Source organism: Belonocnema kinseyi, chromosome 6 (genome assembly GCF_010883055.1).
Source record: "Belonocnema kinseyi isolate 2016_QV_RU_SX_M_011 chromosome 6, B_treatae_v1, whole genome shotgun sequence".
Classification (NCBI taxonomy): domain Eukaryota; kingdom Metazoa; phylum Arthropoda; class Insecta; order Hymenoptera; family Cynipidae; genus Belonocnema; species Belonocnema kinseyi.
The window spans coordinates 95415303-95429323 of NC_046662.1; the positions used below are offsets into that span (position 1 = coordinate 95415303).

A 14021-nucleotide genomic window follows, 5' to 3' on the forward strand; every position below is an offset into this window, starting at 1 on the left:
CATGCTTTTTTTATTTTCTCGCCGGAAGTTCAGCGTCGGAATTGTCGAGCTTTTTCCACTACATCCTTGTCGGTATCTTAAGTACTTTATAAGCCTCACTTTCATGAAAGTCTTCCGCAATTAAATCGTACATAAGTACAGGTGCCCGCACCTGCTCGTATAACGATATATCACCTACCTTTAAAAGAGGTTAATCCTTCATGCAGCTTCTTTTATTGCTAGCTTGCCACCTCAACTTCTCGTCGTTATATTTCATAATTTGAATATAATAAGATAAATAAAAATTTATTTATTTTTTATTCAAAAGGTTTTCCTCTCACTTATTTACCTCTCTTTCTAGTTTAGGTATATGCTATTTTAAATGAGAAAGCTTCGTTAAGGAGCCCTTTTTACATACACGAATTTGTAGAACATCAATTTTCAAACCCAGTTTTTTGTTTTGAGAACATTTCCAAAAGTCACGTTTGCGTGAATTAAAAAAAAAAAACGATGGACAAATCGTCGTAATCCAAAAAAGTATTTTACCCCCATCATTTTAGGATTTATGAGATTTACAACATTCCATTTTTTTGTATATTTGACTAAAAACTGAAAAGTTATATTATTTGAAAATGGAACGATTTATTTTGAAAAAACGGAATTAAATTTTTTCTCCCAAATTTAGGTCAAAAATGGCCAACTTTCAGGAAACATTATTATTTTTGTTTGAATTACTGAACATTTAGTGTACTTTAACTCATCTGTGAAACACATTTCCAACCAGTTATTAGATTCATAGGTAAATACATAGTTTTTTTTCAATGTAGTGATTTTCCTTCTAAGATACTAAAAAGTTTGGATTTTGCTAATGCAATTGGAATGGTTCATCCATGCAAACGTGATTTATGAAAGTGTTAAAGAAATGGGTTTGGCTATTGATCAGTTCGACAGATTTTTATATGTCAAAAAGTATCCCTTAACGGAGCTTTCTCATAAAAAATTGTTCTGTTGTCCATTTTTCAGGAATTTTAAGCACTTTTCCAATATAGTAAATTATATCATTTTTTAAGTGATTAATTTATCGACTAAGGTATATTTATAATTGGCAAAATCTCTGGAAAAAGTGTAATATTTCTGTCATTTATAACTTGACACAACCACCACTTTTAATAAATACCTATATACCCATTTATCACTTACGTAAATTACAGTGCATTTTGAATAGGTCCCTATTAATGTAATTGCCATAATATTCAACAAAGTTTCGCAATTTTAAGCTGGAGCTATTCAGCTATACATTTTAAATGAGATTTAAAACACTGTGATTGAGAGGTTATTGAAATGCGATTTACATAAATGTAATTGAAATGTGTTTGAAAACTAATTACAATAACCTATATGGACACTGAGAACACATTTGATATACCCTACGGTAAAGATAAAAATGGTCTCATTAAATAAAAGTATAATTCCGATAACTTTTGAATTACAGTTTTATAAATTATCAACAACTAAAAAATGATACAAGCAAGAATTGTATTGAAATTCAATCATGTTGAGATTAAATTACAAACTATTCTTCACGGTGGAAATCCATGTCTGAACTGGGGTTTACAACTTCATCGACTTTTTTTGGTCCTGTTACCGGATGTCAAGGGGAAAAATAACGATCTATACTGCTCGAGCACTGTGCGTGTAGTTTAGCTGATATTTTTTTTGAGTAAACAATCACGCTCGTACGTGCAATCATGCGAGAATCGAGCACGATCTTAAATGAAATGTAACAAACTGAGGCTCATAAAGTCTATCTCCCGTAGAGTCAAAAATGGTTTATTATTTATTGTAAGGACATTTAACTGCGCAAAAGGATAGAAGAATGTAAAGCTTATTTCATTGCTATAAATTACATATTTTAACCCCTTACTATTTTCTGTTACAGACGTGGTTCTTCACAGATAGGGACGATCAGTACTTTCAAAACCAAACAAGTGAGTATTGAAAAATTGTTTTTTTACGGTTTCGGTAAAAATCAATTTAGTAGCAATACATTATTATATTTGTTTGTGGTTTATTCTGAACCAAAATATTTAGATTATTACATTTTCCGAATAGGAAAAGATAAATAAAATAATTTCTTTTAAGAAATTGAGATTAAAAAAAACAAATATCCATATTGTTTATTTCAATGATTAATACGCGCCCGATAATTACATTCTGAAGATAATCGCGCCTGGGACAAAATATGCTTTGGAGAATCGATGCAAGAGCACAACTTCACCCTACCATTTGGAATGAACGCACGCGGAAGTGTCGATTTCGTCTGACTTCGTCCGACTTCACTCTGACTTCATACTGACTCGTTACTGATTTCCCATGACGCTACGTTCGTATTTTCTGAGTCACTACATTGTATGACGACTCTTTTCTTATCTTTACGACTTCTAACATAGTTTTACTGACTTAGTCATAGCTACAATGACTTCAACGTTACGATTTCATGCTTTTCATAGCATTACCTGATTTCGTTAAGACTTCACGCAAAATTCTTACGTTCGAAACGTTCGACTTTAGAGTGAATAGCCCGTCGCTAAAGGTATAAATTTTTTCTCTTCTTTCACGCCCTCGAAATAAGCGATTAATTACTTTTCCTCTTCTAAGATGTACGATATTCATTAACGCCGTATGTTTTGAAAATCACTTTTAATGAACTTTTGGAAGGTAAAATGAAACATTTGCTGGCGAACTAGATTTGTTTAAATCTCTGTCGTCATTTAGTCTCAAAGAGAACGCGTAGAAAGTTGAAGGGCTCGTAAATCAATTTAAAAGTTTACTTACGCCTCTCAATAGTCTCAACATAGGTAAATCAGCAGCCTTCATGGTAATGATTTTTGGAACCTTGTTTTCAGCTCTTCTGATTGAACTGTCAATATGAACTTGAGCTATGCTGAAATATATTACTTGAATAAGCCTACGTTTACCTAGTTCTAACCTTAACTTAATTATTCTTTTGAGAAATCATTTGAAGTATCAAAGAAGGGCGCATTCGAAAAAAACGCCAGATGTGAGAAAAAGCCGCCTACATTTTTTAGTTTTCTATTAAAAAAAAGCGTCTCCCCAAAAACGATATATTGACCCCGAAAAAAGTTGCATAACTAGCTATTACTTAGCTTTATTCAATCGTGAAAAGAACAGGCAAAAAAAAGTTCAAATAAAACAAAGATACCAAATATGGATTTTCACCCACTTCTAAATCGAGCTAGACCATAATCTTCTACATAAATATGAGTTAGTAAGTCAAAACAATTAGTTTCAGCCAATAAAATCCATTTCCGAAATTTGGCCCTTATTTCTCTGAAACTCTCCATTTACTTTACTCGAAAAGTTGCAGTTATGAAAATTATTTCAGCCAATAATTTTTCTTTCTTTCTTATCTTTACAATCTGCTGAGGTAATATAAAACATTTCGTAAAATTTCGAAAACAAAGGACATTTTTTTCATTGACATTATCGTTACCGTGCCCCTAATTAGATTGTTACACTAATTATAAGCTACAATCTGTTTTCTTTAGTTTAAAAATGTTAATTCATTATTAAAACTAAACTAAACGAGAAACCTGAAATAGCGGGAAACTGAAGGTTATTTCATGTGGAAAGAGATATTCGAGTCCCTTAAACTGAAACCTAGGACGATAAAGTGGAGAAGCGAGGATGTTCGGGTTGTGTTATATAAGCTCCTCGTAAATAAGACTGTCTTCCTCTGTAATTAAGGTCCGACCTTACCTCAATATGAGCCCCTTCAAACGACCTGGACATCCACTGAAAGTTTTGTGTTAAGGAGAGGCACTTCAACATCTAGTTAACCCTGTGACGTGAATAATTCAATACACGGGATCGAGATATTATCCTCTCGAGAAGAGAAGGCCCTGATATCGAAGGATCTCTTCATTGATTTTATCGTTCATGGACGAATAGATCCTCAGGCGGCGACAGGTGACAGAGTGGAGGAGTGAGAAACACTGAGACGATGTATCCACCACAGTAAAACGGAATAGAATATCTTCTTATCGGATTATGTTCTCTCATTTCATTACTTATTCTATTTTTATCGAGAAGAATAAATTTTTTTGTGGCTTGGAATTCTAAGAGACTTCCTGGTATTTTTGAGATTGTACGATATCATGGGACTTTGTTTTCTGGAATTTCGAGCAGGCGCGCATCCACAAAAGTGTTCCGGGGGGCGTCGGAAAATTGTATACACATAGGGAGCTTTAACTAATTATCTTGATTAATTTCTGTATAGATCATTTCATACATTTGATATTACTGTATTCTATCAATCATGATTGGTGCACCATCTGCGCGAAAATCCCAATATAATTGTTTCAGAGTTGCCTCTTGAAATCTCTTGTGAATTCAAAGTATTTGCAATTAAAATAAAATAATTTTTCATTCGTCAATTCATCAAATAATTTTATAAGACCTTATTCGAAATCAGGTTTTTTCTTATTTTAAGAAGTTCGGATTCTCTTTCATTTAAATGTCTTCAGTTTGAAAAAATTACCGGCCCTAGAATGATTACAACAGGTTTCAGAGGAATTTGTCGAATTTCTAAGGGATTTAATTACTTTAAGAAGTTTGCAAAGCTTTTAAGCGCCCTGAGGAATTTTTCAAGATTTTACTGATTTTACGGAAGTCCAAACAGGGATTATACAAGCATTAATTGATTTAATATTATTTATAAGGTTTCAAGGGCTTAGCAAAATTTATGGGATAGCAAAGCATTTCTTAAACTTGATGAGGATTTTGAAAGATGTTGAAAGATTTCATAGAATTAAAAAGGTTTTAGGGTATCCTTAATGATTTTAAGGGACTTCAGAATATCTTTAAGATTTCAAATGATTCTCATCGAAGGATTTGATTTGATTTTAACGAATTTCAATAGAAAGAAAAAAAATTCTAAATTTTTATAAAATTTCTATAAATTGTAAAGAATTTCAGAAGAATTAAGGGGTTTCGTTGCGTTTCAAAGAATTTTATAAAATTTTAGAGAATTTCAGTACTCCTAAGGGGTTTAAAGGCTCTCTACGCGATATTTTATATTTCTCAGGATCTCAAAGGATTTCTTAGGTATTGAAATATTTCAAGAGATTTCAAGTAATTTCACAGACTTCAATGAATTTGATCATATTTTTATGAATTAAAAAAGTGGGAATTGCCATTTCGGAAGATTTGGAAGAATTTTGCAAGATCTGTAAGTTTTTAGGATATTTAAAAACATTACACTTTGTGAGGCTCTTCACTTGAGGTGGGCGCTTATAGAGATTGATCTGCGCCTGGATCAGTTTTGTGGAACGAATTTGTTATTTAAATAAATAACGGGGATTTTAAAAGCTCCTAATTTATTTCAATAAATTTAGCAGGATTTCAAGGGATTTAATTTGATTTAAACAGATTGCAAACATTTCAAGTGATTTTATAATATTTAAAGGGATGTAAAAAGGAATTTCATTACATTTTTAATCAATTTATTTATCAAGGAATTTAAACTTTTTAAGCTAAAAAAGCGTTGTTTTCGCAAGGTCTCAAAACTTGAACTATTTCAGAATTGCGCATTCAGAACTACAGTTTTAAATTTAAATCATAGAAATTCTAAAGGTGACAAAAATGATTAAGATGTATCATATAATGTAGTATCAAATGACATTCAAATTGATTGGATAGATATTATTATTAAAAACTGATATTCCTGTACAAAACAAACACCCACTATAGATTTCACTCGTCAAAATAGAAGAATTTTAAAGATTGTAAACCTTCAGAGTTTGATTATTTTAAAAACGATGATGAAGATATAATTTATAATTGAAATCTTCAAAGATAATGTTAATTGAATCGTTAAAAGGTAAACAATTCCAAACTTCGTCTGAACTTGAGAAACTTCCGAAACGCTTCATACTCGAACTACGTTAGCCACATGACCTCGTCAAGTGATAGTGTAAACAGAATCTGAAAGTTATTCTTTTTTATATTTTCGCTGATAATTAATATTGTGGTCTATGAAATATTGAAACTGCTGCGTATATGAAAACTATTGATGTGTAGTATTAAAGAATTGTTTCCGTTTCTTCCGGGTAACCAACACGTAAGTCATATATGCAAATTAATTCTTTACATATATTGAAAATAATTTAGATTTTTAATAGTTAAAAGAATAATAGCTTTTAAGCTTTTTACATGCAAATGTGTACCTAGAAAACTTTTAATTTTCTTGAAATATGTGTTTTTTAAAGCTAGAGGGTTGCGACCTTTTGAATTTGTTTGTTCTTTTATGTAAAATTTCATTCTTGTGGCTTACAGCCTTATGCAACTAGTTAGACATAATCTTTTTCAATCTTTGAAATAGTAACATTTTGTTTAATTTTTCTCCATTTCTCAGTGAAAATGAAATAAGTGAGGTTACGCCAGAAAATCCCATGAAGGGGGGATTTTTCGAGGATATTTGAAGGAATAATATTGTAAACATTTTTGAAGTGAACTAAACGCACAACTAAGAAATAAAGTAAAGAACATCTGTCAGACATCAAATCATCTGTCAGACATCAAATGTTCTAGGCAAAGTCAAATGAACAAAGATTGGGGTATCAAATCAGCGGAAAAATGATAAAACAAAAATACGGAGAATCAAAAAGAGGCTCTGTTGTCGACATTATCAAAGAATGAAAAAAAGTTTTGGACTATGGGATCTGGGGTAGAAGAAAGATAGACGGTTTAGTTGCTAAAAGAAGAAGGGGGAAGCGCACGCGAGCCCTCGGGCTTCGTCCGACATTTGACCTCAACACGCGCTCTGCTCACAGGTTTGTTTCAGATTTTTTCCTTCAGCTCACTTTCCTCCACCTTCTTCAGCACTTTTTCAACTAATTTGTCTCTCCTTTCTTTTTATAATTCAATTTTTCTCTTTTTTGTTCCACCTCCGCTACTCCTCCAACTTGATGGTAAACTTTTCTCATTACCATTCGTACCCAACTCGCATAATGTCCCTCGTTTCTGCACTCCTGAAAGCAGGAGATCCTCCCTCTCGCAAGGTGGCGCGAGTTTAGATCGTTATCCTCCCACAGGTACGAAGCACGAATTAATTAGAACAACACATATATACTGCCCCCGAGCGACTCAATGTTTATTAACCTCGTAATTAATTGTGCTCACTTGATTTCAGACGGCCATATGATCAATACCAAGTGTTCGTCGTCACACAACAGGAGGGCCTTGTGCTGCAAGATGTCTGTGGAGTTCGACAGGTTTTTGGATAGCGGCAGAAAGTGAGTACCTCTCTCAATTAGCATTTGCATGAAAATTAATGTCCATTAGCAAGACTCTATTGGACGATCTCCTACTTCTTTTACCAAAAAATTGATCATATGTGAATATATGATACGTGTTGACTTATGAAATATGCTCGACAATTTTTATGATTGTGTCATATTTGAAGAAAGAGTTAAAACGGGGAGTCCAGCACTCAGGATAACGATTTTTTCTTAAGGGTGCTAAGAGGAACAGGATGTAAACTAGATAATTTTTACAGTTTGTGACCTGCGAAGATTTTAGAGGTATGTAAGATATGAATTACTATCGGCGAGAAAACTATAGGCATCTGCCTTTGAAGCTTAATGGAAAAAAGTAAGGATTTTCGGGTACATTTAAGAACAGTCAAGTTTAGAGCATTATTTTTTATACAAGGGACGATGGGAAAAATTTGAAAAAATTCATGAGTATCAGAAAAACTGTTGTGAACCAGTTGCAGTTGAGAAATTAAAAAAATAATAAAAATTGTTGCTTAAAAGTACAAAAATATGCAAATATATTATCTTCAGTTCTAATACAGATATTAAAGCGATTCAAACTGCACAGAAAGCAGGGGGGGGGGGGGCTGTTTTTTTTACTGCCGACTGCCCATCCCTTTCTTCGACCCGTGGCCAGGTGCCATCCAAGCATTCAGAACCAGGAGTCGAAGAATGGCACCAGCAGTCGGCAGCAAAACAAAAAAAGCCCCCCCCCCCCCTGCTTTCTGTCACTTGTTTTCCAACAAAAAAAAATGTCTACAGTTTGCAGAAGGTAATATGTTTGCACATTTTTATACTTTTATGCAACAATTTTTATTATTTTTTAAATTTCTCAACTGCAACTGATTCACAGCAGTTTTCCTCATACTCATGAATTTTTTCAAATTTTTCCCATCTGCCCTTGTATAAGAAGTAATGCTCTAAACTTGACTGTTCTTAAATGTACCCGAAAATCCTTACTTTTTTTTACATTTTTCAGTCTGTTAAGCACAACATTTTTTTACATAAACGTCTTCAAGCTCATTAACGTAGAAAACTTTCAGCTTTTAAATGACTGTTTTTTTATTGCGCCATAGTAGCACGGTAGTGATTATTATTTTTTCTTTGAAGGGGGGAAAGGCAGAATCTTTCAATTGGTTATAGAGTTCTGTTAGATTTGTCAGTCGAGAATATCTCAAAATGTGGGTTTCATCTGCTCTAATTGTAAGTCCTTTTTGTATGAATAAATGAATATATAATAAAATTGATGAAGCAGGGGGTTTTGAATGATTTTTATTTGAGTTTAGTCAACGTAAGCCCTTCAAATATTAGTATAAATTGATACCTTAAATTTGAAATATTTGGTAAAACTCATTTTAATAATGAGTTTCAAAAATCGTATTAAATTTCAAATTTTACCTATCATTCGAGTAAGAAGTTACTGTTTTAAAATTGCTTCGTCTGCTTAGTCACCAATACAAAAATCTGAAATGCCACCAAAAACATCAGCGATGAAAAAAAACCGGTCAAATACAACTACATTAATTTGTGAAATCTAAGTTTGCCCAGTTATCTGGAAAAAGATATTCATAATAAAATATATTCAGCAGCTTTTTTTATAAAGTTCCCCATATAAATGATTAAAATTAATTTTATAAAGCCATATTAGACACTCTAAAGGACAGCTAGATTATATTATACCATCAATCTTTTATATCCAAAAAATTTTTAAAGTAATTTTTCTTATACATTCAATCCTGCCAAACTTTATAATGTATAAAATGGCTACTTAATTAATTTAATTTTCACTAAATTATTTAGTAATTTACTAAATTTTAAAAACTTAAATAATTGTTCAAATAATTTTATTCAAAATTTAATTAAATAAATTAAATTGATTTGTTCTTTAATTCAATTCAATTACCATAACTAATTTAGGTATACCATTCTTTCATTCCATTTAGATTAAATTTTTCAATTTCAATTAAAAATCGAAAGGGTGGCTCATAGGGTGGCAAGGTTTACCGAACCTAACTATCACTTATTAAATAAAATTTATATAAATATTAAAATAAATTACACATCTGTGCTCATCTTTTCAGCTTACTCTACACTGTTAGAAATTTATATAGCGATTTTACTATAAATGTAATGGAAGCAATATGCATATACGCGTAGTAAATTTAATATACTATTATCTTGTAAAATAATATACTTGTATAATAAAATAGAGTGCATAAAAGTTCAAAGTTCTTTCATGTATTTAAATCTTGTCAAATATTTAGAACAAAAATAATAACCTACAATACATCGACTAAATTCCTATTTGTAATCAAAGTGCAACATACGGGTGGGGTTTTCGTCAAAATTCAATGTCAATGTCAGAATTTTTATCTGAGTTCTGCTGCTTTTAGGTTAGGTGTCTGAATTATGTACTTAATTGAACTTATCCACTTGAAACCCCAGTATAATTTATGTTCATCTAGAAGCAAATATAATGCTTTATTATTTAGAATTAAACATTATTGTCCAAATTAATTTTAACTTGTGTAAAGTGAAATTACCTGGCTTTTCTAAGAATTTATCAATATACATGTATATTAAATTTACCACGGAGCCTCTTAATAACTATTTCATAGACCGAGTTCTTAAATTTACTATACAAATGTATAGTAAATGTATATTAAAATTGCAAACATTTTTAACAGTGTATTCAACTGGTCGACAGCAAATTTTAATGAGAAGTCTGTAGCAACATATTCTTGATATATATTGCAAGTTTGTAAAAAAAATGAAAATTTTCTCCTGTACTGACGTCTACAGTCTATAATTTATCCAACAAAATAAAACCAAATTTTAAAGAGAAGGCTTTAGCAACATGTTTCTGAAACATTACCTTGAAACCACACTTAAACTAATTTTTTCATGATTATAGTCAGTGAGCTGATAAGTTAACTTAAAATCTTAAACGTTAAAACTTGTACAATTTCAAATTTTAGGAAATATAAATAAGCGAGAAAATGTTTGAAAACAGGGAAATGACCCGGAAATTTTATTTAGTCTTGAGTGTCCACCCTGATAACACATCTCTTTGCTTTTTACTGCAATTTGTAATTTCGTAATCATCAATATCCCTCTTCTTACATTCACATCGGATACAGATTTTTATTTTGTGTTAGGAATCCCACGCATGACCCCTGTTCAATCAAAATTTCTCTGCGGTAAACACATTAGCGGGTAAATGGATCCTTGTGCGGAGCGAAACCGAGTCAAACGCAGAACAAGAAATTAAACGGTCTCTCGGTTCGTTAGCACGAAAGGGGGTGCAACCACGGAAACATAAATTGCCTTTGCAAGGACGAGATCAACCTGTTGCCGCAAAAGAGTGTAGACTGCAGGCTACACAGCGAATTTATTTAGAAGGGGCAGAGTGCAGTGAGGAGAGCACTAGAGACAAAAAGAGAAATAAAAAGAGAAAGGGGTAAACTGGGTAAGGGACACAGCAAAGGATGAAAACGTTGATGCTAATTAACCATCTAATCGCTAATTAACGAGCCCACCGACCTAACCGGACGACCAGTAAGAAGGAAAGAGACATTTCTACGTGTCTCCTTTCAGCGTCTTCTCGTTGCATTCGAAACGCACGTTTTATAGAGACCACTCACGCGAGAATCAGCCTTAATTTTTTTGAGTTAATTCCCCTCTACTTCAACGCTTGTATTAATGCCGAATGTATGTGATGGCTTTTGAGAGTAAAATAAAATTGCACAGGAATGATAGGAATCGTTCAAGCAACCTCGAAAAAAATATATCGTTTATTTTACATAAAAAGGCTGTTAAAAGGCAACAACAACCTCTCTTCCTTCAAAGAGACAATAATATTTCTTTTCTTTTCAAGAGTGCTTTTATTATTTTATTATCATCATTATTGAAAAGTACACTTTTCGCGAATTGACTGACAACCTTCGTTTTGATGAGTCCGTATCGGATTCCGGCACGGAGATTATTTCTTTTAAATTTGTCCTTAAATTAGGCAGCACCTAATTATTAAATCCCAGCAATTAAAAAAAAAGAGAAAATAGGAAAAGTTTAATCTTACAGGTTTTGACAGGTTTTCTGAGAATAGTTAAACGTGAAGAGCAATGGCTTGAATGTATGAAGTGCCAGATTTCGAAATATAAGAATTTTATCTAAAACTTGTTCGTAAGTGAAACATTAAAAAAAATATTCAGAAAATAGACTGTATCGAATTTTCATCAAAATATGGAAAGCGGGTTTCTGAGAAAATAAAATTTTCTAAAAGAAGAAAGTAGGTTTAAAAACAGTCAAAATTGTACGAAAATGTAGATAACTGATATTTGTTTGCTGTCGCAAAATGACCATTTTTGCATGTTTTTTCATACACTATTTATATACTATTTTATACACTCACACTCGGTCGAAAAAGTTTTATTCAAATTTACAAAAAGAATGACCCCCAAGTTTTTAAATTTTAAATTCTCATAATTCGAAAAAAAATTTGGTAAATTTTGTAAAAATTTATATTTCAAACATTACTTCTGACCCTAGAACCTAGATTCCTAGATAATGCATCTAAAAAATTTTGCGAAATTACATTTGGCTTGGAAGTTCATAGAAATCAATATTTTAGTAGTTATCCTCAAAATTCTTCTTGGATCTTCTTCCAGCTGAAATGTTTAAGTTTGATTTTGATTTACGATTTTTGAAGTTTGAAAGCTTTTTGCACACCCCTTGTTCTGATGGCTGCTTATGGGGCTCTCGAGTTACCCGAGCAATATGATCTCAGAAAATACGCTTAGCAAACTTCGGACACATTTATACTTAGGTCCGTTAACTCTGTAACTGCCAACCTATTAAGCTAATATGGTATGTAAATTTCCTTCTTTTAAATTTTTACTATCGTACGTAAAAGAAATACTCAGAAAATTACAAGTAAAGGTACTATTTTCTGGAGCTTTTACCATTTCAGCAATTCTTCTTGATTTTGTAAGATTATTTGAACTAAAGCGTCGTTTTTGTAATTTTCATCTGTAATTTATAATAAGCAAATACAAGCGTTATACTCCAGATTTGATTCAGTCAAATATAACTGATTACAAATCATTTCTGGCTGTTTTGAACAATGTGATTTCCGCGATTTGAAATTGTATCAGAATCATTCTTTTTCCTTTCTCCTCATATCAAATGACATCAAATACTTCAATTATTATTTATTTATTTAAATTGCGGCTCATTTAAATTATGATTGTCCATACAATTAAAGTACGTCTTTTTCACTTTGAACTAGGACGTACGTATTTTGTACATAAAAACAGTAATTAATACCAAAATTTAAAATGTACAAAAATATGTAAAACTTGAAGACTTTTGTATATTTTTTTAATATTTAATTTAAAAATGTGGAATTGCTTTTTCATTACTATCCGTCGATAATCTTAAACAGGTCAGTATTTTCTATTTTGGATATCCTTAAAGTTTAGTTTCTCGTAAATTTGAGATTTGTTTCGAATAAAAGTTGTTTTTAAACTAGAATTAGGTCCACTTTGAATTATGTTGAAATTTTTAATTAATAACACATTTGAATGCTACCAAATTTTCGTTCTTTCTAGTCTTGCCTGCATCCTGTTTTGTGCCGAAATATTTGTGTAATAGCTTAAATTTTAAATGGTAATATAGTTACAGCATATAATCATAAAAAAACAAGTATGTTCTCACTTTAAAAACAAGTCTATTTGACCTTTTGGTAAGAAGACATTTTCTCCGTCATGTAAATATCTTATTAAATTCTCAAGTATTTTAAATTGTTACTTCTTTATAAAGTTTGCTAAATGTTAATAATTAAATACACAAGGTGACACTTGCTAATTGAAGAACACATATGTAATTTCATTAAGTTTGCAATTTGAACTTAATTAAAAATATTCTTAAACGCTTTAATATCGTTATCTCTAGACTGAGCAGTAATTTCGACAGGCAGCAACATAAAAATAAAATTTGAGGTATCCGAGAGAAATTCAAGGAACGTATACGAAGATCGAAATCTCATGGGACCGAAAAAAACTTCCTCGTTTGATGCGTTGGTCGGATGTATTTTGTTCGGGAGCGTTAACTTTTTAGGCATCTCGTACTTTCGGACAAACATGCGTATGAGTATCATAAGACTCTTCCATGCTTTATCTGATGTCAGACTTATCTCGTAAAGCCTGGTTCTTTCTTTCTCGCTGAATGGACCAACGAGACTCCATAACTCCATGCTTATCTGACCGCATGTCGATAATGCGTATCGATGTCTCGAGATAAGTAAATGATTGCTCGTTTCTCGGTGGCCAACACTGTGCATAAATATTTTTCTCGGTTGAATCGTTAAGAAAGACGCCGGTAATAGTGACTAGCGTTTATTGCTCCTACGATTTCTGAGTAAAATAGTAAAAATCAGAAAACAGCCTTATTTTGAAATCTCATAAAATCGCTCTCAGAATCAGCTTTATGAGACTAGTGGAAAAGAATGTAATATGCTGATTTGTGCAAAACAGGAATCTTTTCGCTTATTATTCGACCAGTATGTTTTTAAGGTAAAAACATTCTTTCGTCGATCATAGATAAATCCTGGATGTGATTAGCTGAAGATTCAGTGGGTTCTGAGTTTAGAGAAAAGTACATAGTTACACCTCGAACTACACTCAACAGTTGCGTATAAAAATTCAT

General features: G+C 31.9%; 1 protein-coding gene across 2 annotated transcripts in view; it reads left to right on the forward strand.

Moving 5' to 3' along the window:
* LOC117174715 (fringe glycosyltransferase) overlaps positions 1–14021 on the forward strand; it is a 173367-nt gene that overhangs the window by 16008 nt on the left and 143338 nt on the right. For both annotated transcript variants that reach the window (XM_033364027.1, XM_033364028.1), the window contains exons 3-4: positions 1919–1967; positions 7193–7295. In XM_033364027.1, coding sequence (XP_033219918.1) covers positions 1919–1967; positions 7193–7295 — 152 coding nt within the window. The remainder of the gene's footprint in view (positions 1–1918; positions 1968–7192; positions 7296–14021) is intronic.